We start from the raw sequence: 26,759 nt of genomic DNA on the forward strand, positions 1-26,759 counted from the left end.
ACTTCTTACAGATGTCAAAGCTCTGTTGTTTGGGGCAAATGCTTTTGCTTGAGAATCTAAAAATAATAGACATACGGTTACACTTGGCAGAATCAGACCCTTGTGTAATACCTAAAGTTTGTTGCGTGATTTGCATGAATCCACACATCTGGAAAGGAGGATTCAGGACTTCCTTCAAACTTTACACAGAATTTATCCATGAGAAAGTGCTGAGAAGATTTCCTTTATTCATAAATAACTAAATAATTAAATAACTAAATAAATAAGTGATTTTTTTAAACGTGAAAACTTGACTTGATATAGACACGTTTCTTTACATAATACTGGCATGTGTGGTTTTCAGAAATTTCACATGAAATATAATATTTGAGTTTTGCTTTGTTGTTAGTATTAGGCTCAAAATAGAATGCAACTGACGCACAATGCAACCTGCCAGGTCACTGTGAACTGGCACCAGTGTGATGGGAAACCGATCATGCATAGCAGGAAAACTATTGGATTAAAATACAAATCTTCAAGGACAATTTTATCAGTGTAAGAATGTTCCAGATCTCGGGCCTGTCAACCCCAGATGAAACTTTCCAGGTTTGACGGCCACCCAGATTCAGGTATAAGATACTGAGACTGTTCTTTTTCAGGCAGTTGCTCTCAACATAACAACATATCGAGAAATGTATATGTGTGTGTGTGTTTATACATTTCAGAAGTATTTAGGTCTGTTCTCAGATTTAGATGCTGGAAAAAAAACCAAAGACCGTCCTGTGATGAGATCACAGAAGACGTGACGCCTGAAAACACGTTGTCGTTCTGACCCATGAGTCGTTACTACATTATTACATAAGTACTCAGTAGTCATTACTGCATTATTACATGAGTACTCAGTAGTCATTACTGCATTATTACATGAGTACTCAGTAGTCATTACTGCATTATAACATGAGTACTCAGTAGTCATTACTGCATTATAACATGAGTACTCAGTAGTCATTACTGCATTATTACATGAGTACTCAGTAGTCATTACTACATTATCTCATGAGTACTCAGTAGTCATTACTACATCATTTCATGAGTAATCAGTTGTCATTACTGCATTATTACATGAGTACTCAGTAGTCATTACTGCATTATTACATGAGTACTCAGTAGTCATTACTGCATTATTACATGAGTACTCAGTAGTCATTACTGCATTATTACATGAGTATGCAGTAGTCATTACTACATTATTACATGAGTAACCAGTAGTCATTACTGCATTATTACATGAGTATGCAGTAGACATTACTACATTATTACATGAGTAATCAGTAGTCATTACTACATTATTTCAGGAGTAGTCAGTACTACATCATTACAGGAGTAATCCGTAGTCATTACTACATTATCTCATGAGTACTCAGTAGTCAGTACTACATTATTACATGAGTAATCAGTAGTCATTAGTACATTATTTCAGGAGTAGTCAGTAGTCAGTACTACATTATTACATGAGTAATCAGTAGTCATTACTACATTATTACAGGAGTACTCAGTAGTCATTACTACATTATCTCATGAGTACTCAGTAGTCATTACTACATCATTTCATGAGTAATCAGTTGTCATTACTACATTATTACAGGAGTACGCAGTAGTCATTACTACATTATTACCTGAGTACTCAGTAGTCACTACTACATCATTACATGAGTGATCAGTAGTTATTACTACATCAATTCATGAGTAATCAGTTGTCATTACTACATTATTACAGGAGTACGCAGTAGTCATTACTACATTATTACCTGAGTACTCAGTATCACTACTACATTATTACATGAGTAGTCAGTAGTCATTACTACATTATTACATGAGTACGCAGTAGTCATTACTGCATTATTACATGAGAACTCTGTACTCATGGGTCGGTCCACACCCATCTTGGAACTCACCTTCTGTGACTGTATCTTACAATTGTTACGCTATCGTGGTGAAAACACACACACACACATTCACAGACGCTGTTAATCAACTCCTCTTTAACACAGTTTGAACAAAACCTGATCATCAGAACCTTCAAGAAGGAGGATTTACCACAGGACTGTTGATCAGACTGACTTGGTTTTACTTTTTTTATTGTTTACTTCTGTAATCCTGAGTTAAAAAACACTTTTTCATAGATATGTTTTTCTTTTTTCTGTGAAAAAAATATTGAAATAGCCAAAGTGCTAAATTCATCGATACATGGCCAATATCTGCTGATCATGTAGCACATTGATCCACTGTCACATGCTCGTTCAGTAGTATTGCTGCAATATTGGTTCCCGCCACGGGAGGCAGCAGAGAGCCTGAGCGGCAGCGGTAGGTGGAGGAAGAAGAAATGACGACGCCATGTTGGGTTTGTAGGTGTTGTGTTGACTTCAACCACTGACACCTGAACTACACCGGGGTGAGTCTCGGTTTTGTCACTTTTAACCCGCTTCACTCGGATTTTCGTTCCCCGCTCCGGACCTGACAAGCTCTTCTTCCCTCAGGTGTTGACATATTGTTGACATTCTCCCGTTAGTAAACTTTCTGGGCACTGAGCTCCTGAACAGGCTGTGAATGACGGTGCGGAATCAGAGATGATGTTTCTATAACTTTTGTGGTTTAGCTTCATAGTCAGATGATGTCTAAATTAGCTGTCGTGTAACACACTGGTAGCGACCAAAGTAGGACTTATTTACTGTGTGTAACAGAACGCTAACAGTTTATCTCATTTAGCTGCTAATAACCACAAGTTTTAAATTTCCCGCTCCCAAGCAGTGTGGCCAGATTTGACTGGCAGGTATCCCAATCATCCTGCCCCATCCTCATGAAAGTGGACCGATTTATAATTTTCATTTAGTGTAATACACTCAGCTGTCAGTTTATTAGGAACAGCAACCTACAGCTAAGTCAGTCTGATCAACAGTCCCGTGGTAAATCCTCCTTCCTTCCTTCCTGCTGCCTCTCTTAGACCCGCCCAGTTGCATGATGGTCCTGTACCTGCCTACCTGTCAGAAAGCCTGAGGTGCCTACATTTCTGTCAAACTGTTACAAAATAAACCCAAATAGAATAAATAGACAACTGGGAAAACAAAGCAAACTAAAGGAATAACTAACAAAGGAAAAGCCTGAAGAAATCTAGCCTGAATTAAGCAAATAGTTAGAAAAATCAGATACTTAAGACAAATAAAACATAAACTAATAAACTGATAAATAGCTCGAACTGCATTGAAGTAAATGTGCTGAAAATGGTTTGTTCAAAGCATTTTATCAGAGTAAATGTGGTGACATCTGCTGTTTGCTCTTAATACTGCACTTGTGTGGAAAGATTAGACTCGAAACCTCATAATGCAAGTGAACTCACTGCTATCGTGTTTAATATGTTGGTCCTGTATTCACCTTCCCACCTTTCCCATCATCGCTCCATATCAAAAACTGACAGAACAACTGTAAACAAGATAACGGATCGATAATGTGAGAGACATCCATCTAATGTTGCTGTGGTGCCACCTCCGTCAGTTTGTGATATCGAGTTCTGAAATCATTAATCAGTTCATATATACCCATTCACTTGAATGTGAAAATGGTATTTGTGTTTGTATATGTATATTTATATGTGTGTATGTATATATACATACACACAGTTGGGTCCACAAGTATTTGGACAGTGACACAGTTTTTGTAATTTTGCCTCTGTTCACCACCACAGTGGATTCTAAACACAGACATCAGGATGTGATTGAAGTTTAGACTTTCAGCTTTAATTCAAGTGGTTTCCCAAAACAATCACATTAACTCTTTAGAAATTGCAGCCATTTTAATACATAGTTCCATAGTCCCAGTTTTCAGGGGCTCAAAAGTAATTGGACAATTGACTGACAACCAGTCTCATGTCCAGGTGTGGCCTGTTCCCTTGTTATTTCATGCAGATTAATCAGACAAAGGGTCTGGAGTTGATTCCAAATTTTGAATTTGCATTGGTAGCTGTTCATGGTATCTCTCAATATTCAGTCAAAAGAGGTGTCGATGCAAAGGAAGGAGGGCATCATTAGGCTGAAAACACAAAACAAACCTATCAAACGGATAGCAGGAACTTCAGGAGGCCAAATCAACAATTTGGTACATTCTTAAAAAGAGGGAAAGCCCTGGCGAGCTCAGCACCAACAAAAGACCTGGAAGACCACAGAAGACAACTAAAGTGGATGATCACCGAATTCTTTCCTTGGTGAAGAAAAAACTCTTCACAACACCCAGTCAGGTCAAGAACACTCACAAGGAGGCAGGTGAGTCATTGTTAAAGTCTAAAATCAAGAGACGCCGTCATGAATCTAAATACAGAGGGTTTAGCACATGGTGCAAACCACTGGTTACACTCAAGGACAGAAAGACCAGATTAGACTTTGCCAGAAAACATCTCAAAAACACTGCCCAGTTCTGGAACAAGATTCTTTGGAAAGATGAAACCAAGATTAACTTGTAACAGAATGATGGGAAGAGAAGAGTATGGAGAAGGAAAGGAACGGCTCATGATCCAAAGCCACCACATCATCTGTCAAACATGGTGGAGGCTGCCAGTGGAACTGGGTCACTGGTGTTTATTGATGATGTGGCTGCTGATGGAAGTAGCAGGATGAATTCTGAAGTGTAAAGGTTCTAAACTATCTGCTCAGATTCAGCCAAATGCTGCAAAACTGATAGGATGGTGCTTCATAGACCAGATGGATAATGACCCAAAACATACTGTGAAAACAACCCAAGAGCTTCTCAAGGCAAATAAAATGGAATATTCTTCAGTGGCCAAGTCAGTCACCTGACCTCAACCCAACTGAGCTTGCTTTCACTTCCTGGCAAAGCATCTCAAGGGAGGAAACTCAGCACTTGGTGGTGCCCATGGGTTCCAGACTTCAGGCAATCATTGACCGCAAAGGATTTTCATCCAAGTATTAAAAATAATCCTTATAATTATAATTATGTTGGTTCTTGCCTCTGAAAATGAGGGACTATGTATAAAAATGGCTGTTGATAAACAGTTGATAATCAACTGTAAACATTGTTGTTAAACCCCTGAAAGTCTCCACTTCAGTCACATCTTGATGGCTTCGTTTCAAATCCATTATGGTGGTGTACAGAGGCAAAATTACGAAAACTGTGTCACTGTCCAAATAGTAATGGATCTTATATACATATATATACACATATATATGTATATATGTGTGTATATCTATATATATATAAAATAGATGTGTTTGAAACGGAGTTTAAAGTGTGGACTAAACAGACTACTGAAAGGATCTCTTATTAAACTTTTTGAACAAATCTCTGAATGTACACGATACAAAAGGTGGATGTCAAGAACAGTATCAAGGTATTTGAAATGCTTAATTACAGGAAGGCGTCAGTTGGCCAAAATGACGTGGGAAGACATAAACAAAAGTTTAAAGAAAGACTTCCTGTAACAAACGCAGAGATGACCTGACCACCATGTCACCTGGTGCAGAAACGTGAATCCAACCGCATGATGTCGGGTTATTTGTTGAGAGGATTAGTGCTTTATGGTTAAAAGTACTGATGTTCATGATCATAACCTTTTCTCAGATGTTTTGCTTGATACCAATGCTAAAAATAAATCATGTTATTTGCTTGAGTAATAATTATATTATTTCTCCATCAGATGAGGACAAAAAGCTATTGTTAACAAGACGCAAAATGTTGGACATGTTCAGAAACACCTGCAGCCTCTTGAGCACCAGGGATGCTGAACCTGTTTGCAGTAAGTAAGATGTTGATGAATGTATGTTTACAGTCTTTGTTCTCAGTGCTTGAGAGAATATTGTTCTCCTCAGTGAAGTTGTTCCTACATTAGAAGCCAGTTGTCCACATGAACTGGAGGAGGAGGACAAAAAGCATCAATGCTATGTTGTTTTTTTATTAGAAATTGTCCATCTTCTGCCCGTAGAAACATGAAAACCATTCAATACTTTATTAACATTGTCAGCAGTTTGTTGGAAATCAGAGGTAGACATACAGAGGGTGGACAGAATAGTGGGAATACTTTTACAATCTAAAGCAGTTAAATCCAACTGTGCTGACATGATTAAACACTTATAGAGAAAATGCAGCTTTTCATTTACTTGAATGGAGTCTTGTCCGTCAGTGTACCAACACGGGGGTCTCTGGCAAAATGACATACAGTCGTCTGGCAAAAAAGGTGAACCTGCCTCAGGTTTTGCTGCAACACAGCGCGACAATATCCAGCAAAATGCTGCATTTGCCAATCAGATACATGCCAGGGCAGGTTCCTGTTAGATTCCTTTGTAACATGTTTCAAAGCACGTTGGATAACGATGAAACATAAAATGATCATAGAGATGAAACATAGTTTTTCATAGTTTTAAAATCCAGTATTTTTGGCATCTGATAAATTTTCAAGCTCGTTGATCTGTTACTCAAACTGGACATCCCCCACCAACACAGCTGCCCCTTGTGTTGTTTTAACACAGGGCTGTTTTGGGTCTGAATCCCCACCAACTCCTACAGTTTGGGCAAACATCAAGCACCATTACCGAGGTAAGAGACAGCATTGCAGGTTTAAAGCAGTCACTCAAAGATATGGTGTAGGTATCCCACTGTGTAGCAGTGGTATTAGTAGTATTGCATTGGTACAAAATTAAGGAATAGTTGCCTCGTGACCACCTCATTAGTATCATAATTATCTTTAACTGTGTTGTTCCACATTCACAGACACCTTCACTGGTAAAATCGTAAGGGTGAGTTTATCCCAAGTAACGAGGTGTGGCAACAGTCTTCCAGTGAAGGTGTGTCTGAAGGTGTCCAAGTGCTTGTTATATCAAGATCAGAGAACGACAGCTTTCCGTTGTCCCCGTCCAGACTCACTCTGATCCTTTGTAGCTTCTTCCCCACTGGAAGAACCCTGGGTGGATGGGATGTGGAGGCTGCTTTGAAATTAGCACTTAAAACCATTTGCATCCTCCTGTCTGGACAGACTCTGCTGACCCAGTTTCCACCCTAAACTATCTCCAACCTCCACATCCCAGCTGTGAGTCCCTAGGTTAAAACCCTCAGAGCCCCACAACAGTGATGTAGTAAATGGACCCCTCTGGGGTTCCAGGAAGCTGCTGCTTCTGTCCTCATCTCACACTGGTCTGATCTTTGGACAGGATGAGTTTTAATTTGGGAGTGTTTGGGTCCAGAGCCACAGGACTGTAGGAGACCATATCCTGGGTCAGGTTGCCCGGGTTTTTGGCCTTCTCTATCAGATCTCCTGAGAGCAGTTTTGGATCCTCTAGCAGGAGGCGCTCCAGGACTCTTTATACTGCGGCCTTGTAGTTGTGCAGGTTTTGAGAGGTCTTCAGCGCTCAGCTCGTCCTCTGTGGCTCTGACTGTGTCTGAAAGAGCTGCTCTCTCTCTCTGCTCAGAGCCTCCATCTTCTCCTTCATCATCTGACTCTTCTGCTCCTCTTCCTCCCTCAGTGCAGCCACTCTGGCCTCCTCTTCCTCTTTTAGAAGCTGGTGAAGCTTCTTAAACTGCTCCTTAATCTGCCTCTCTGTGTGTCGGGCCTGCACCTCAATGTGATCTGCTGTTTGCTCAAACTTCACTTTCGCTTCCGCTTCAAGGCCTGCAGAGTTTCCTCTAGTTCCTTCTCGTGTTGTCGAGCAGCTTCACAGATGGGTCTGAATCTGTGGTTGGTGTTCTTTTTCTGAATCTCTGCAGATGACACACACTGGTTGCTGATGGTCCAGACTGGAGAGTTACAGTTTTTCAGAGTGCAGACTGCAGAGAGCCTCTGAAGACCCCTCATCTCTCTCCTGTAAGAAACCAGTCTTTCACTCCCGGATCCCTGCAAGCTTCTTTCACTTCAAGTCTTTGTTCTTGTACAACTCTTGTTCAGTTTGGAGTTAGCATCAGGTTGATGTGGTGGTATCCCAGTATTCCCAGTATTCCCTCCTGCAGCTGTCCTCTGTCAGTGGGAGTCTTTTCTCAGTGAGGCAGAAAAACAGTTTTTTTCCTGGTATTTCACACCGCGTCAAGTGAGTGGGTGGCGCTCTGTCAGAGCAGGACCAGACAGGATTAGACACTTGTTTTGAAGTTTTGCTACAGCAACAGAAACTAAAACTACTACATAGGTCCTTATAAACAATAAAATAAATAACTTTAAGATTCAATCAACCAGAATCAACTTTATTTGCGAGTATGTAATACAATACAATACAAGACGAGGAATTTGATTCCTGAGTCCTTTTCATACAAAGAATACGTAAACTGGAAATTTTAGAACTTTTTAGAGATGGCTGTGTTTGTTTCTGATGCTGCTTGTATCTGCATCCGGCTGTACTTTGTTGTTTCTTCTCTCTCTTCTCATTTCCTCTGCTGCACTCTGGTGTCTCAAACAAAAGAGATCCTGATCTCCTTCAGATTACCGGATGAAATAAAGCTGGTAATAATAATAATAGTGATAATAATAATAATAAAATTCATGACATGACAGTGGTAAATCCAGTGCAGCTCTGTTCCCAGTTCTCGCACAGACTGCGATACTTACAGATTTTAAATTTTTTTTTTTTTACCATTGAAGCCTTAAAGGTGCCATCTACAGGTATTTGCTATGTCTACATAGCCAACATTAGCATTAATATTAACTGTTTACTTACCAGTCTAGAAGAAACGTTGTGAGTTCAGCATCAAACTTCATTCCTTTACTCACCAAGAGCTGCCTCCAGCTGTGGAAAGCAACGCCAACTCTGGTTTTGCTTCTGTTTCTAACACTTGTTGTCTTCTACTGGTTAGCATGCTAACCAGCTAGCCATAGCCCATCACTTTGTGATAGTGAGTCCCTGTAGCGTCAAATCTGTCCTCATTCCAACATGAGAGGATGAAGCAGCTGCTCTGCTCAGAGGACGTATTCTAAATGCAGCGATGGCTGAAGCTCTTGGTGAGTGACCATCACCACCATCACCCCCACCTGCTCCCGACAAGAAACCACGTTCCAAGCAGAGAAAACTTACATATAGCACCTTTAATTAATAGCCTTTAGCCTTTCACAGTAAATTCTTCCGATACATTTTTTAATCAATCTCATATTGGATTTGATTACATGTAATAATGTCTGACAGTGCACATTATGTGACGTAAATTTGGGACATTCATTCCTTTTTACTCACATGCTACATGTTTTTTTTTATATTAAAGGAGTGTTGGTTTAATTATTGTTGTGGCTGTTCAAGGGCTTTTCTTTACCTTCATTGCCCTTCACCATGAGGGGCCCAAATCATTTTTATATGCTGATCTGACTTGAGAAGAATCTACTCAACTTCAGGTTTCTTTATTCAGTGTTTTAGTTGTTACTTAAACTGATATTTTGTCTTTGAGTGTAGCAGATAGAAGTAAGCACGACAATTATTACAGTGCTCTTACTAAGGTGAAGAAGGCATGCGTTTAATCTTCCTGTGTATGACGTTCCTTCAGTAAAGAACAGTCAGTTCAGGTTTGAAACATTGAAAGATTTACATGAATGTTACAGGTCCAACCCCATCAGATTGCCATGGAGACATAAAAGGACTCAGGTCCTTATTCAGACATTAGACTGACATGTTAAATTTCTATCATATTTAGATAACGAGTTGCATGTCTGAAAAGGGATCCGTTTTCAGTAGCTCTTAACATATTTACCTACGTGCCAGCATCTCAGATGACTCTAATCTGTTTCAGATGTGGTTCAGATGGTAAAAACGATTCTTATCAAAATGGTGCTTTGCCGACTGGTCTCAGTCACGGTGTAGTTGGCATTAGATTTTGATTAAAAAACTTGAAAAACCTAACCTACCCTGAGTAAAAAGAATTTATTGGCGTTTTAACCAAGCTAGTGCTTGCTCTGAAATTTTTGCACACTATCTCATAGTCCCCAGAGGATGAATCGTACCAGCTTTGATCCTCTGACCTTTCATCTTGCGCCATCGTGAGGTCAACTTTTTCATTTGTTTATTAAAAAATTTGGGCTCATGATCAGCCATCAGCGTCAGCTGGACTTTGTGTTTACTGCTAATTAGACCACGTTAGCACGCTAATCCGGTGCTGACGCTGACATCAGCATGTTAGCATTGTCATCGTGAGCAGCTCGCCTGAACTCTTAGCCCGGGTTTCTCCTGTTTTCGGAGGCATAGCTGGAGCCCTGTACTTTCTAAAAAAAGTCAGCTGTGAGCAGCTCCTCCATTTCTAATGAGCTTTGTGTTCTGGGACGACAGATTCAGTTAACACCACATTCTAAAGTCCAGTGATGTGCAGTCTGGTATTTTTTTTAATCATATTTACATGTTAATGTCCTACAGAGTGTAAACACTATGTTACTGCACTGTTTCTGTTGTTTTCGCTTTTAGTGTCTACAACTCTGCTTACGTGTATGTAGTTATTCTGGGTTATTCTGTTTAGCTCTGTTTAGTGAACATATGCTGTGTATGTCTGTGTGTGCGTGTGTCTAATGAGTCCTGCTGTCAGCAGGGCTCATTATTCTGTCGACACACCTCGTACGGTAACTCAGCCCGTGTGAGTGTGTGTGTGTTTTCGTGGCTCGGTGCCGAGCATAAGGCGCCACTGTGCGGGTACGATGATCTCACCTCAGCCCACCTCCAAACACCGCGTATCCAGCGGAGTGTGTGCGCTTTGGTGTGTTTTTGATACACCGGTTGTGTAAAAGAGAAAGCGTGTGTTCAAAGGAACTGTCCTTTCTCAGAGACAGAAGCATATAACAAGGAGACATTTAGGTGTTAGCTGCAGTTAGTGGTGGAGCTATTTGTAGACCACCATCTGCAGGGAGCAGTGACTTTAGGCAGCATCTCTGAAGTCCTGAATTGTGGGTTTGAGCACTGTCCTAACTCCACTCGCAACTAAACCAGCTGATGAGCTGTTGGACGAGAAGACACAACATGTAAAAAAGGCGGCTTTGTAGTTATTGTAGGTGGATGTTTTGTCTTTGTGCTAAGCTAGGCTAAAGAGGTCTCTGTACAGGATGTGGAGAGATGAGCCTGATATTCGTCTGAATCTGGAGAATATAACATGAGGGTTTAACTAAATCCGTGAACCCATGATCACACTTTACCTGGTGTTTGTTTCAGCATAGGACATTTTCGATAAAGATTTTAACTTCAACTCAATTCATCTGGAACGATCAATAACAAATGCTGACAGAGAGTAGAAAGGTTTATTATCAGAATTATTCACAACTTGTTCGTCACATCCAGAGAATAAATATTAATATTAGAGTAAAACGAGGAAAGACATCATACGATCAATAAATCTATCTGTACAGAAAAACACTGCTGCTGTTTCAGATGAGAAACTCACAAATGTCCGTGACGAGCAGGTTGGTGGTTCAGTTATTGGTTGAAGGACACTGCTCCTGTTCAGGCGATTATTCTCATTATTTTCTCCTCAAGAAACGTCTGTTAGCTGCTAAAACTCATCAGCTTCAGCTTTAACTTATTTTGGCCATTGTGGCCTGAATCTTTTTGGATATTTTGCCAGAAATTCTTGGACAACAACTCAATACTAGCAAAGCTTTAGCATGAAACTGCTTAAACATAAATATTTAACACAAAGTAAAAATATGAAAATATTATCAGTGGCCTTCAAAAGATCCCCAGAAGGCTGCAGCTCATCTAATAAAACTGAAACTGAAAACTCCAGGAAAACTGGCTGCTTTTAAGTGAATGAGAAAAAAAACAATAAAAAATAAAAAGTAAAACCAATCCATTTTTTACACAACAGTTCTCGGGAGATGATCTGAGTTCTGACATGAGTCTCAGAGGGGTTCTCAGCACCACCCAAGCTCTGTCTTCTTTGCCAAAATGATGATTTCTGGCATCATGAACTGAACTTTTGCGTTTTACTTAGGTTCATTTTTCGGAGTCTCAGTCCAAGGACGGAAACTTGTGCGTCCAATAAATATCTGGACATTGTCCATGGCAGTCTTCCCTGTTAAGTGACAATCTAGAAAAGGCCTCCATCATTGAGTGCTGCATCTCTTTCTGGACTAACGGGACAGATTTTAGAGCAAACTGCAAAAGTGACGTCAACCTCACCCGAAGATCCAGACTTGGGATCCTACAACGAATGAGGGTTTCATATGATGTTACCGTTGGCATTCAACACAGGCTTTTTTGTTTCAGTGTGTGCGAGTCCTGGAAAAAGTTTGTAAATACCCAATATACTTTTATATTTCAAGTTTAATATTAGTCTTCAACAGTTGAGGTTTCTAGGTGCAATGTTCCTTTCTTGCAAAATTAAACCAGATTGTTTGCAGATTGTATTATGATGTGTCAACAGATGTTTACAGCGTTTACAGAGTGTTTACCTATTTCAGACACAGTTGAGACGAAGAAGTAAGGATTATTTTCTCGGCGTTTTTGCCTCTAATGGACAGTCGATAGTGAAGAGGCAGACCGGGGATAAGGGGAGAGAGAGGGGTGACCCCGGCGAGGTTTCGGAACGGAGACGTGGCTTTTATGTGATAGAGATGCAAATGGCAGAGGTTGATGACGGTTCGATGTCATCTGCTCTATCCCGAGTCCTCCAAGCCCACCCCAGGTTGTACTTCACTCACAGCTTCCCCACATTAGACTCTCATTGACGGTCACAGGTATTATATCAACTAACTTATGGTGTTAACTAGAGGTCTTTGATGATCCTCGTGCTCCTGTAGAGCCAGGTCGGAACTATATTTGGTCTTATCAGGTCCGGCGGGTCCTGTTGTATTGCGGCAGGTCTCAGGTTTGTACATCTAACACCCACATGGATCCAAGCGTTCTCTCAAACAGCCCTGATCACATGGTGCCGCTGACCTTTGTGTGCATTTGCTTTTTCTTTGTGTGATCCAGATAAGAGATCCTGATACAGATGTTCGCACCAGGTGGGGATGGGGTCCTGTTCAGGCTGCTCGTAATTGCAAAGTCAAAAGGTGTTACTCTCTGGAGTTTTAGGATTCAGAGAAAACGGGATGATGTCAAACCTCTGCTGTGATCTGGGAACTCCCCAACAAATCTGTATTTGTGCAAGGCCGACGTTACCACTCGGCTGATGGACATAAACTGGTTTGGTGCGTGTGTGTTCAGACTCCCAGGAGTATTCCAGAGAACAGAGAGTCCTGCAAGACGCTGATGGCCGAGCCGGTGGCGTTATCCACAAACACTGAGACATACTCTCCAGCCTGCACACACAAGAACACAAGGTCCAAAATTAATATCGACGCCTAAAATCTCATTTTCATGAATCAAAGAAAAAGTTAAAAAGTTAAATGTGTGAAATGATTTAATTGTTAAAAACAATTTCAAGGATCAAGTGATATTTTGATTCTGCCTGTCCCGCCTTGTTTCAAGGTGTTGACTAATTTGTAAAAGACTCCTAAAACCAGAGAATCTGAACTGGCTTTTGTTTATGTTTTCCAAAAATGTAATGAGGTCCGTATTGTTGCCCTCAGGCCTAAATTTAAACACACAGACTCGGTGCGCTGGCTCCTTCAGTCAAGTCCATTCAATTTAACAGATTTGCCTACGAGGGCTTTACAGTCTGTGCGACATCCGTCACCTCCTGTCTTGAGACAGTGTGTGTTGGTGGTTATTTTTTTCTGCTGTAGAACATAAACACCATGAAAATATCTGCAAATGAAGTTTTGTTCTTTTGTTCTCTCTCTGGCAAAGAAGCTACGTCTGAGAAAGTAGATTTAGTCCCTGGGTCCTGAGATGGTTTCATTGGCCCCTGGAAAAGTGTCTGTGTTGGAAACGAGCTGTTAGTGTCTGTTGCGAGATGCCTGTCAGGCGATTTAAAAAGCCACGGCAGCTTCCGATCCCGTGGTTTGAATGTAGGCGTTGTGTGGATCTGCGGTTGTGGGTCGCACCTGTAGATAGAGCGTTCCTGTCAGTAAGATGCTGAATGTTCCTCCAGCAGCCGCCACGCCCATCACCGACTCTACAGAGCTGACACACACACACCAAGACACAGAACACATGCATAAATAGACTCCACCAAATGTACAGACAGGTGACAAGTTACGGGAAACCCACGAATGAACGAAACAGGACAAATGCAGATGCCGCCATACAGGGACAGGGGCTCACTCGCTGGTCTGATGAGAAAACATGATGGAAATCATGTTCTTTGGTCTTTATGGGAGATTTTGTGGCAACAAAGCCATGTCTTTATGATCCTGGCATGGTTTGGGGGGTAGTGTCATGGTGAAACAGGACAGAGACGCACACAAAGTGGGAAGAATGGTGTTGTCTTAGCATTCACTCATGTTTACTGGAAGTAAGAGGCCAACCAGGAAAAACTATCTGTCCACATACCCGTGGTCATTAATGTCATTCTGGTACTTCAGAATCAGAAGATCGCTCTGGTCCATCACAAGGCAAAGGACATTTGTCTTAGATGCCCACGTAGAGTACTGTGTGTTTTTTATTGGTTTTCTCATTAAGAGCCGTCAGTATTTCGCTGTCTACTCTCTGAACGAATCACTGGTTAAAGCTGTGATGGCTGCTCACCCTTGGACCTGTTAAAAACGGCTCTACATCCAGGTTCAGAACTTGTTCTGCAGTTAGAAATACAGTGAACTGGTTACATTAAAACACAGTGCCGATAGCAATTTGGTAGGAAGAGGGAAAGTACTCACAGGTTGCTTTGACAGAGCGACTCGATGCAGATTGCTGCTCTCACGCTGTCTCTGAGCCGGACCTGAACTCTGTCACCCGACTCTGACACACACACATATATATTCTGGTTATTTAATGAGTACGGATGCACATTTTTCCCCCAGAGGTAAAACATGAGAAACAGGACTGGTAGTATTTGTGTCATGTGGTGCTTACGGGCTGCGTTTTTGGCCCCTGACATTCATGGACACGAGCAGCTGACAGAGTTTACAGCTCGTGGACCCTTGGATCCGCACAGACACTAAACGTTGCCTGAAATAGTAACGTTCATTGTATATAAGTAGAACTTTGAGCGGGTTCCAGGCTTTTTTTTTTAATTTCAGGATTGAGCTGCTCGTTTGGATAAAGTTACATTTTGTTTTCACGGTCTTCTCACACCGAGACAAACTGCTGTGTGCTGGTTGCGACTGTTTCAGCTTGTTTTGTCAGAACGGAGACTTGAGCAGAGCATTGCTGTTTGCTGTGCTGATGGAACTGGATGGCTGCAAACTCTTTGTGTTGTGTGTTGGGTTGAGTGCAGTAAGAATTTTATTACCGTCGTATTCTGAGGAATATCAACATGTGTTTCTCTTCTTTTTTTTTCTGAGAAATATACCAAACTTCTCAGTGTGTTGGTGTTTAAGTTCCTAAAATTAGCAAAGTTTCCTGATTTCATGTCGTAAATGAATAAATACCTAATGATGATGTATAACGTACAAGTTTAAGAGTACGTCTCAAGAATTTAATACCAACTTTTGACTTTAGTCAGTATATAATAAGACTTTGGTTTTCAGTATTCAGTCCCTGTTGCTCTTTGTGCACCTCAGTAAATATTTAGCGATTTCGTTCATTTCTGTTATGAATAGGTGAAATAATGAGTCATCCACCGGCAGAGTTTCTTTAGCTTTACAAAAGAACTACATCTATGAAGATGTAGTTTTTTACAGGGTAACTGTTCCAGCAGGTGCCCTACTGCAGGTCACCTGTACCAGTGACCATCATCGTTGTGAATGTGTCTCAGGTGTTGAGCAGCAGTGTTTCGGTCGGTCGGTTGGTTGTGTGCGGCTCTCACCTATCAGGAGGCTGGCGGTGAGCTGGTAGAAGCCAGAGACGGGGGCTGTGTATCGGCCGGTGCTGGTGTTGAAGCTCAGACCCCTCTGGAGGCTCCGCTCGGAGTCTGAGGGCTGCCGGGGTCAAAGGTCAAACACAAGGAGCAATTAAAGGACAGGTGCACAATTTTGCAGGTCTGTCTTACAGCAGTAACCAGGTGCCCATATGAACAGTGAATCCATTTTTGCCTGCTGTAAATGCTGTAGATCACTCCCTAAGGCACGACCAATCAGAGTGGCAGAGGACAGATTCCACAGTCCTGGTTCTGTGTAAAAATACGGTCTCACGTTTGTCGAAAGCTCATGTGAGACTTCAGCAGTCTGAGGTGGACAGATAAAGTGGATGTCTTTCGAAGTTGCAGACTTTTTAACATCAAGTTTCCTGATTGTGTTAATATCCTTCCACTGTCGCTCAACAGGGAAACAGCAGGAGGGAATTTTATACCAGAAAAGCTGCACATTTGGAAGATGCCCAGTTGATTGAGTTCAGAGAGTTTTCAGCTGACAGACCCGGCCTGATGGCTGAGGGAGCTTTGTTTGAAACAGTGTGTGTGTGTGTGTGTGTGTGTGTGTGTCACCTTGCTGAACGGCTGCAGCTCCAGCAGACTGCGGCGTGGGATGGTGACGGGCTGCAGGAGGCGACTGAGGAAGGAGGTGGACACACGAGGAGGACGATCACACATCAAACATACTCCTCCTGCCATGTCTGAGAGGAGGTAAAGGGGGGGAGGATCAGAGGAGAGGAAGAGGAGGATGGGGAGGGACAGCAGGCAGGGTGGGAGAGAGGGAGCAAAGGGAAGGGAAAAGGAGATGCATTGATTGTTTGGATAAATTTCTTTCAAAAATGATTTCATGAGGAAAAAAGACTGTGTGTGCGTTGGCTTGCTGCCTGCTCAGCGCAGAGACGTAAACACACACACACATTTGCAGAGAGACAGACACAAACATTTACAGAAAGTGTGTGTGTGTGGCGCCACGCCGCTTGGAAAACGGTCCAGCTGCAGTTTTCTGTCCGAAACTCAGACTGCGGTCAGACTTCAGACGTCTGACTTCATCGGTTACACAAACCTCCACAGAGAAGGGAAGGGCTGATCTGCTGGGAAAAAAATTATTTTTCTGTCCGAACTCAGACTGCGTCAGAGACTCAGACGTCCTGACTTCATCATCACAACAAACCTCCACAGAAGGGCTAATCTGCTATGAATTCTGGGAAAATTAGGCCCTTTTTAAAATCTAAAATCTCAGCTGACTGAAGTCCAGCTTCACTCTCCAAGTCAAGTCAGGTTCGTCTCAGTGGGCTTTATGAGACACCCTCTATCCTGAATTCAGTGGTGAGGGAAACGTTGAAAATGACCCGACCCATCGACGCTTAGGGGGCGGCCCCAGTAAAATCTTGGACTGAGATCTGATTGTGAGACACGGCCGGTAAAGACCTATTGAAGACAGCTTCTGTCAGTATTCATTTCTAGCTCAGGTAGTAGAGTGCAGGGTTGGTTGTTTAATCCCTGGCTGCTCCCGTCCACATGTCGAAGTGTTCTTAAGAAAGACACTGAACCCCAGAATTGCTCCTGACATGTGCGTGTGGAAAAAAGAACGAGTCAGCTTGAACGGCAGTGGATGTGCCCATTGGATGTAATGCAAAATGTTATTCTGACCGTCAGACATTCAGGACCACAGTCTCACAGTGTGACAGCAGTTGCGGCCTGGCAACATCAGTCTTCTGTCAGGTGCTAAGTCTGATCCTGCCGGTCTGTGCACCGCAGGCTGCTGCAATCCACCTGGTATAATCTCATCATGAAGCTAAACAGGGCCGGGTGTAGCTCGAAATAGAGGAAATGGATCACGATATGATGCTCTTAATATAGCAAGTTTTGCTAACCAGCATATACATTGTTTGGTGTCGCAGAGCAGATAGTCAGTCTGACGGTCTGTTCTCTGCTGGCGGTCGCTGTGTCAAAGCACAGTGTGGGGCATTGATGTCAATGTAATGTCTGACAAATATTTATCACAATAAGATTTATTCATCATTTAGTCAGGTTTAGTCTTTGTAGGTTTCAGAAGTATTTAGGTCTGTTCCCAGAATTAGATGCTGGAAAAAAAACCAGAGACCGTCCTGTGATGAGATCACAGAAGACGCGACGCCTGACAACACGTTGTCGTTCTGACCCATGAGTCGTTACTGCATTATCACATGAGTACTCAGTAGTCGTTACTACATTATTACACGAGTACTCATTAGTCACTACTACATTATTACAAGAATATGCAGTAGTCATTACTACATTATTAAATGAGTATTCTGTAGTCGTTACTACATTATTACATGAGTACGCAGTAGTCATTACTACAATATTACCTGAGTACTCAGTAGTCATTACTACATTATTACATGAGTACTCAGTAGTCACTACTACATCATTACATGAGTAATCAGTAGTCATTACTAGATTACATTAGTACTCAGTAGTCACTACTATGTTATTACATGTGTAAGCAGTAGTCACTACTACGTTATTACATGTGTACACAGTAGTCTTTACTACAATATTACATTGGTACTCAGTAGTCATTACTACATCATTACATGAATACTCTTTAGTCATTACTGCGTTATCACATGAGTACTCAGTAGTCATTACTACATTATCACATGAGTACTCAGTAGTCGTGACTACCTTATTTCAGTAGTACTCAGTAGTCATTACCACATTATTACAGTAGTACTCAGTAGTCGTTACTACATTATTACATTGGTACTCAGTAGTCATTACTACATTATTACATGTGTACACAGTAGTAGTCACTACATTCTTACATGAGTACTCGGTAGTCACTACTACATTATTACTTAAGTATTCGGTAGTAGTCATTATCACTTAAGTACTCGGTAGTAGTCATTATTACATCATTACATAAGTACTCAGTAGTCATTACTACATCATTATATATGTACTCTTTAGTCAGTACTGCATTATCACATGAGTACTCGGTAGTCATTACTATATTATCACATGAGTACTCAATAGTCAATACTACATTATTACATGAGTACTCAGTATTCATTACTACATTATCTCATGAGTACTCAGTAGTCACTACTACATTATTACATGAATAGTCAGTAGTCATTACTACATTATTACCTGAGTACTCAGTAGTCATTACTACATTATTACATGAGTACTCAGTAGTCATTACTACATTATCACATGAGTACTCAGTAGTCATTACTACGTTATTACATGTGTAAGCAGTAGTCACTACTACGTTATTACATGTGTACGCAGTAGTCTTTACTACAATATTACATTGGTACTCAGTAGTCATTACTACATCATTACATGAATACTCTACAGTCATTACTGCATTATCACATGAGTACTCAGTAGTCAGTACTGCATTATCACATGAGTACTCAGTAGTCATTACTACAATATTACATTGGTACTCAGTAGTCATTACTACATCATTACATAAATACTCTTTAGTCATTACTGCATTATCATGTGAGTACTCAGTAGTCATTACTGCATTATCACATGAGTACTCAGTAGTCATTACTACATTATTACATGAGTACTCAGTAGTCATTACTACATTATCTCATGAGTACTCAGTAGTCATTACTACATTATCACATGAGTACTCAGTAGTCATTACTACATCATTACATGAGTACTCAGTAGTCATTACTACATTATTACATGAGTACTCAGTAGGTACTACTACATTATTACATGAGTACTCAGTAGTCATTACTACATTATCACATCAGTACTCAGTAGTCAGTACTGCATTATCACATGAGTACTCTTTAGTCAGTACTACATCATTACAGGAGTACTCTTTAGTCAGTACTACATCATTACATGAGTACTCAGTAGTCACTACTACATTATTACATGAGTACTCAGTAGTCATTACTACATTATTACATGAGTACTCAGTAGTCATTACTACATTATCAGTAGTCAGTACTGCATTATCACATCAGTACTCAGTAGTCAGTACTGCATTATCACATGAGTACTCTTTAGTCAGTACTACATCATTACAGGAGTACTCTTTAGTCAGTACTACATCATTACATGAGTACTCAGTAGTCACTACTACATTATTACATGAGTACTCAGTAGTCATTACTACATTATTACATGAGTACTCAGTAGTCATTACTACATTATCAGTAGTCAGTACTGCATTATCACATCAGTACTCAGTAGTCAGTACTGCATTATCACATGAGTACTCTTTAGTCAGTACTACATCATTACAGGAGTACTCTTTAGTCAGTACTACATCATTACATGAGTACTCAGTAGTCACTACTACATTATTACATGAGTACTCAGTAGTCATTACTACATTATTACATGAGTACTCAGTAGTCATTACTACATTATTACATGAGTACTCAGTAGTCATTACTACATTATTACATGAGTACTCAGTAGTCATTACTACATTATCAGTAGTCACTACTACATTATTACATGAGTACTCAGTAGTCATTACTACATTATTACATGAGTACTCAGTAGTCACTACTACATTATTACATGAGTACTCAGTAGTCATTACTACATTATCACATCAGTACTCAGTAGTCAGTACTGCATTATCACATGAGTACTCTTTAGTCAGTACTACATCATTACAGGAGTACTCTTTAGTCAGTACTACATCATTACATGAGTACTCAGTAGTCACTACTACATTATTACATGAGTACTCAGTAGTCATTACTACATTATTACATGAGTACTCAGTAGTCATTACTACATTATCAGTAGTCAGTACTGCATTATCACATCAGTACTCAGTAGTCAGTACTGCATTATCACATGAGTACTCTTTAGTCAGTACTACATCATTACAGGAGTACTCTTTAGTCAGTACTACATCATTACATGAGTACTCAGTAGTCACTACTACATTATTACATGAGTACTCAGTAGTCATTACTACATTATTACATGAGTACTCAGTAGTCATTACTACATTATTACATGAGTACTCAGTAGTCATTACTACATTATTACATGAGTACTCAGTAGTCACTACTACATTATTACATGAGTACTCAGTAGTCATTACTACATTATTACATGAGTACTCAGTAGTCACTACTACATTATTACATGAGTACTCAGTAGTCATTACTACATTATCACATGAGTACTCTTTAGTCAGTACTACATCATTACATGAGTACTCAGTAGTCACTACTACATTATCACATCAGTACTCAGTAGTCAGTACTGCATTATCACATGAGTACTCTTTAGTCAGTACTACATCATTACAGGAGTACTCTTTAGTCAGTACTACATCATTACATGAGTACTCAGTAGTCACTACTACATTATTACATGAGTACTCAGTAGTCATTACTACATTATTACATGAGTACTCAGTAGTCATTACTACATTATCAGTAGTCAGTACTGCATTATCACATCAGTACTCAGTAGTCAGTACTGCATTATCACATGAGTACTCTTTAGTCAGTACTACATCATTACAGGAGTACTCTTTAGTCAGTACTACATCATTACATGAGTACTCAGTAGTCACTACTACATTATTACATGAGTACTCAGTAGTCATTACTACATTATTACATGAGTACTCAGTAGTCATTACTACATTATTACATGAGTACTCAGTAGTCATTACTACATTATTACATGAGTACTCAGTAGTCACTACTACATTATTACATGAGTACTCAGTAGTCATTACTACATTATTACATGAGTACTCAGTAGTCATTACTACATTATTACATGAGTACTCAGTAGTCATTACTACATTATCACATGAGTACTCTTTAGTCAGTACTACATCATTACATGAGTACTCAGTAGTCACTACTACATTATCACATCAGTACTCAGTAGTCAGTACTGCATTATCACATGAGTACTCTTTAGTCAGTACTACATCATTACAGGAGTACTTGGTAGTCATGGGTTGGTCCACACCCATCTTGGAACTCACCTTCATTTTGATCTCAACTTCACGCCTGTAAAGTTCTGTGACTGTATCCTGCACAGTTGTGACGCTATCGTGGTGAAAACGTGTCCGCAGACAGACAGACATTCCAGTTTAACTATATTTGTGGGGACCCATCATTGACATAATACATTCCCTAGCCTCCGACCCCGACCTTAACCTGATTCTAACCTGAACCGTAAAACCGAGGCTGAACCCTCACACAGCCCTTTGAAGATGTGAGGACAAAATGTTCTCACTCCAATGGTCTAAAACTCATACTGGTCCTCACAATGTATAGCCATAAACATACACACACACACACACACACACACACACACACACACACACACACACACACTCCCTGCAGCACCGAGTCTTCCAGGACCACATTTGCGACGACGCACACACAGATTCACGAGTTGAAACACACAACTGCAAAATATGAAAACACACGTAGAAGCGACCTGATGGAGGAAAACAAGGAACATGCATGAACGAACAAATTCACACACACACACACACACACACACACACACAAACGTGCAAAGAGTAACAAAGACACACCATCAGTCAGCAGGTATGTCAGGAATCCTGCAGCTGAGCCAAGTCACATCCACACTCCACAAAATTACCCCTATTAAGGACTCAGACAGCCTGCCTCCACACACACACACACACACACACACACACACACACCAACACACACACACACAGTCATATTTATATAACCTACATACAGAAAACACTGAGTGAAAGTGAAAATTAAACTGAACAGTTTGCACACAGACAGGCTGCTCTCTGGATCCAGTTCCTGAGTAATGTTGGTAGCAGCTTCGTGTAGTAACGAGTAACTAAACATGGTGAGTGGTGTTCTGCTTTCATGCTATTAGCACCTTAAGATTTCATCGTAGTGAAAACAAACAGGATGTCTGTAGTCTGACGGTAAAATGTGTCCTGATGATACTTCAGTAAATGTCTCCTCCAGAGTCAGAAGTTTCAGATGAACAACAGTTTCATCTCATTGTTTAGCTTAGCATAGCACAAAGACTAGAAGCAGGGGGAAACTGTTAGCCTTGTGTGACCAGAGAAAAGTTGACGAACCCCGTGTCTCAGTTGCAGTACGTCAGTGCGATCGGTGAGTTCTCACCTCTCAGTTTTAGCTGCAGCTCCTGGATGAGCTCCTGTTGTTGGGGCAGGAGGGGAGCAGGTGGGCCTGGAGGCCCCTGGGGTCCTGGAGGTCCTGGAGGACCTGGAAGACCATGCTGCAGAGATGCATAAACATATGTGGATATGTGTTACCTTCTACAGCCCGAGTTAGAGTTTAACTGGAGATTTTCTGTATTTCTCGTCTCATCATCATGTTCAGACTCAAACAGATCTGAACGTCTCCCACTAACAGGAGCTGCGATGTCTCTGGTTCCTCGGAGCCACAGAGCTCCACCGTTTCCAGAAACTGTCGCACTGGGTGACGTGTTCCTTCATCACCACGAACACGCACACTGTCGTTTGTTTAGACTCAGTCCCACACACGCCATCCTTCTGCCACAAACGCTCACTAGAGCACCGAGCGTGGATCAATCCGCCGCTGAAAATAGTCCCCAACAGAGTCACAGTTTCCTCCTGTTTGTTTGATTAAAAACTACAGTGAGCAGCTGTTTGAGGAAAATGACTGAGACTCCTTTTAAAAAGAAAACTATACATTTGTGAGGTGTTTCTAAAGCTCTACGTTTGCAGTAAGAGCCAATGGGTTTGAAGCTGAGAGCAGTATCATTTAAACCAATACAGGCATCACAAAATGCAGTGTGCCACGAAAGTAATTATATACTTTATATTTCATCAGTTGATAGATTTAATATATTTCCAGCTGTCAAAGTCGGACACTTGTCGACCCATCCATTCACCAAGACCTCCTTCCTGAGAGGTTTTACCGGAACCAGAACATTTTGGGACGTTTTTTCTTGAAAAATGACGTAAACAATTGATTATCGGTGGAGTTGCCAATTCATTTATTAATAGACGAATTGTTCCAGCACATACAGGCCTGTGTCTTTTCCCACTGGTGCTGTTCACTGCATGACTGAGTGACATCCTGAGTAAGGTATATATCATCTATATATATATTTGTATTTTTTCTTTTCAGGTGGAGATGTGTCTGACCTTGGAGGTTCGCCTGGACCCTTTGGTTCTCCGGTTGTCCCCCTTGTTGGAGTTTCTTCGAAAGATCAGCCAGGAGCTGAGAGGAGACACTTTGGACAGCTCAGAGGACGCCTGCTCCTGGAAGACACAGGTTTCACCTATTTCATTCCGATTCCTCCCGCTCAGTTATGTCTGCGTGTTAGATTCCTGTCGTTCTGAAAGCCCTGACGATTATAGCTGACGACCTGCAGGTAACCATAGCAACAGCGCTGATGCGGCCATAACCGCCTGGTCAAACTACGCTAACCCTGGGTTAAACTGACTACAAACACGGAGGAGGATTTAAACTCAGCTGTCAGAGACCATAACGGTTTTATCTTGTTGTCATGTATCAGGACACGTCAGATGGCACTTGCCTCATTTTTCTCACTGAATGTTGAATTTCCATTGTCATGTTTGTGTTTATTCAGTCATCTTCAATATCTTGAAAAATATCATAAACAAACCTCTGGTCAGTCATGAAAATGGCCAAATTCTGAGTTACTTAGTTTTCATTTTAGAGTTCTGTGACTCGCAGTTGTCTTGTGTCAGTGCTGCTGAATTTATTCCCTTTCGCGTGTCAGGTTTACTCATCAGGGTAAGGAACTGTTATCGTCTCAAGTGTCCTGCTCAGAAAAAACCCTTGATGATTCTGTTCCCGTGCCACAGGACACGCGTGAATGAAAAACTCCGGTATTGCAGACAACAGGTTTAGCGGAGTCAAAAGGAACGGAGAAGCTGCTTCCATTGAAAAGGTCAAAAATCGGTCTAGTAATTCTGTTATAGTTGGCCTGCAAACTGCCGTCATCTTCATTATCCACGTCCCAGTATTCTATTGATTCATTCATTAATCATTTAGTCTATACCATGTAGCCAACGGTCCAAAACCCAAAGATATTCAGTTTACCGTGATACAGAACATTAGAGCAATTCAACAGTGGTTTACATTATCATTCATTTATCAGAATATGATAAGATTCATATTTCTGTCAATTGACTAATTGTTTCAGTTTCATTTGGGAGACTTTTATAATCTGTTCCACGTGATGGACGCTTTTAATTTACAACAGCCTTCAGTGAATTTGCCATTAGAGAGAATGAGGGCCAATGGTAGATAAATAAATGCTGATGTTTTTCAGCCTTGAAAAAACACCCCCAATTACAAAAAAACCCACCACCATTAGCACAAAAATAACGGCGTTTGTTTTTTTTCTTTTTTTTTTGCAGCTTGTGGATAAGACAGACCAGAGTGACAGGTGGAGATGGAGGACACACTGTCAGAAATTCACTGTAGCCAGCAGAGCTGTGACCAGTTTGTAATTATTGAATATTCGATAATTTCCTTATCGAATATTCTGCTGAGGATTTTTTTCATTAATTGCATATTAAGCATTTGGTCCATAAATGTCTTGGACAAACAGTCCATTCAGGTTCCTGTGACAGAAAATAGAGAAAATCTGAGACACTGGACAAATTGAAAATGTCTGGTAACTTAAACAATTAACCGATTATCAAAATAGTTGACGGTGAATTTTTTGTCCGTTGATTTATCAATACGTTGTTGCAGCTCTATTTATTTTAGACTTTGGCTCTAAATATAGACAGCAGCACAATTAGGACAACGGATCAATACATTTCACCCCCACGGCCCAATATTTGAATAAGTCATTGGTCATTGACATGATCAGCAATTGGAACAAGCATAGTGAAAATCAACTCTGCTTCCTGTTCTGTGACGATCTGGAAAAATGCAGGAATATCTGTGGGTTCAGGTGTGAAAAGGTCTGTTTGGGTTGTTCTTTTTTTTTCTTACCAGGATCTCGGTGCTGACAGCCTCGTCCTCATCCAGGATCTCCTGGCTCTCTTCGCTCTCTACGTCATCGACGCTCGCTGCTTCCACGACCACCGTCATCATCACCATAATCATCATCATCATCATCAGTCCCAGGAGCACAGGGAGCAGCAGCAGCCCCCCGGCCCCACCCGCAGAGCTCCTTCCCTGGGATAACCTGGCCAGCATGCTGGCTGGGTGTGGTGGAGGTGGAACCAGAGGACGAAGGCGTTCAGGCGTTCTGTCTTAATGGCCCTAAGATGTTCCCATGATCCACCTCTGTAGGTCCGCTCCTCTTACATCAGCTGAACTTTATGGTATTTGGAGAGGAGTGTGTTTTTCTGGAGTTTTCAGTGGATACTTTGAGGAATTCCTGGTGATTTTGGTTCGTCTCGTGGTTCTTCAGTGTCGTCTTCGTGTCCGAATCTCCTGCTGGAGTTCGTGTGATGACCTTTAACCCTCTGAGCTCTCCACCTTGGATTTCGTCTTGTGACTCTTAACGTCTGTAATGTCTCTTCTTCTGTTGTCTTCTGTCTCCTCCCTGCGTAGTTTTTCCTCTGGCTCTTTAACGTCAGTTCCTGCAGCTCCACGCCGTCTTGTTCCTTCTTTCCTTAATTCTCCGTTCTCAGTGAGTCAGAGCTGCGAACGCAAACTGCCAGTTGAAGCTTTTCAGCAGACGTAAATACAGAGTGTGAGGTTTCAAACAGTGTGTGAGGAAAGTTTCTCTCTGTGGGTGGTTTGGTGCCTCCTCTCCTCCTCCTCCTCCTCTTTTTCCAGATCCTCCTCTCTTGTCTTTCAGCACAGGCTCGTTCCTCCTGTAGACTGTTTTTCTTCTCTGCTCCTCCTCAGTTTGGACGTCTCCTCTCTGCGGAGTCCGTTTTTTTATCTGCCTCCCTGACTCCTCCTCCTCTTCCTCAGCTCCTCCTCCTCCCACTCTTTCTT

The 26,759-nt window shown here is 41.2% G+C and overlaps 1 protein-coding gene and 1 pseudogene across 2 annotated transcripts; both read right to left on the reverse strand.

Annotated features, from left to right (window-relative positions):
* Nucleotides 1-6,314: 6,314 nt before the first annotated feature.
* LOC120800224 lies at nt 6,315-9,981 on the reverse strand (annotated as a pseudogene).
* Nucleotides 9,982-11,235: 1,254 nt separating this feature from the next.
* Nucleotides 11,236-26,649, reverse strand: si:ch1073-184j22.1 (adipolin). Of its 2 annotated transcripts, XM_040144831.1 has the most exons (8): nt 25,800-26,649; nt 23,969-24,085; nt 22,959-23,073; nt 16,390-16,517; nt 15,775-15,886; nt 14,684-14,765; nt 13,913-13,991; nt 11,236-13,225 (listed from the first exon to the last, which is right to left on the reverse strand). In XM_040144831.1, the coding sequence occupies exons 1-8, from the start codon at nt 26,004-26,006 to the stop codon at nt 13,127-13,129; spliced, it is 939 nt and encodes a 312-aa protein (XP_040000765.1). In that variant the 5' UTR covers nt 26,007-26,649; the 3' UTR covers nt 11,236-13,126. The 2 variants fall into 2 exon arrangements, with proteins under 2 accessions (XP_040000765.1, XP_040000766.1); XM_040144832.1 differs by lacking the exon at nt 23,969-24,085.
* Nucleotides 26,650-26,759: the final 110 nt, after the last annotated feature.

This window comes from Xiphias gladius, chromosome 15 (assembly GCF_016859285.1).
Source record: "Xiphias gladius isolate SHS-SW01 ecotype Sanya breed wild chromosome 15, ASM1685928v1, whole genome shotgun sequence".
Classification (NCBI taxonomy): domain Eukaryota; kingdom Metazoa; phylum Chordata; class Actinopteri; order Istiophoriformes; family Xiphiidae; genus Xiphias; species Xiphias gladius.

Coding starts and splice junctions, on each gene's coding strand:
- si:ch1073-184j22.1 (XM_040144831.1), bottom strand. CDS start 26,006: ATGCTGGCCAGGTTATCCCAGGGAAGGAGCTCTGCGGGTGGGGCCGGG. Junction 23,074..23,968: donor GGTCCAGGCGAACCTCCAAG/GTCAGACACATC, acceptor GCATCTCTGCAG/CATGGTCTTCCAGGTCCTCC. Junction 14,766..15,774: donor CACCGCCAGCCTCCTGATAG/GTGAGAGCCGCA, acceptor TGTGTGTGTCAG/AGTCGGGTGACAGAGTTCAG.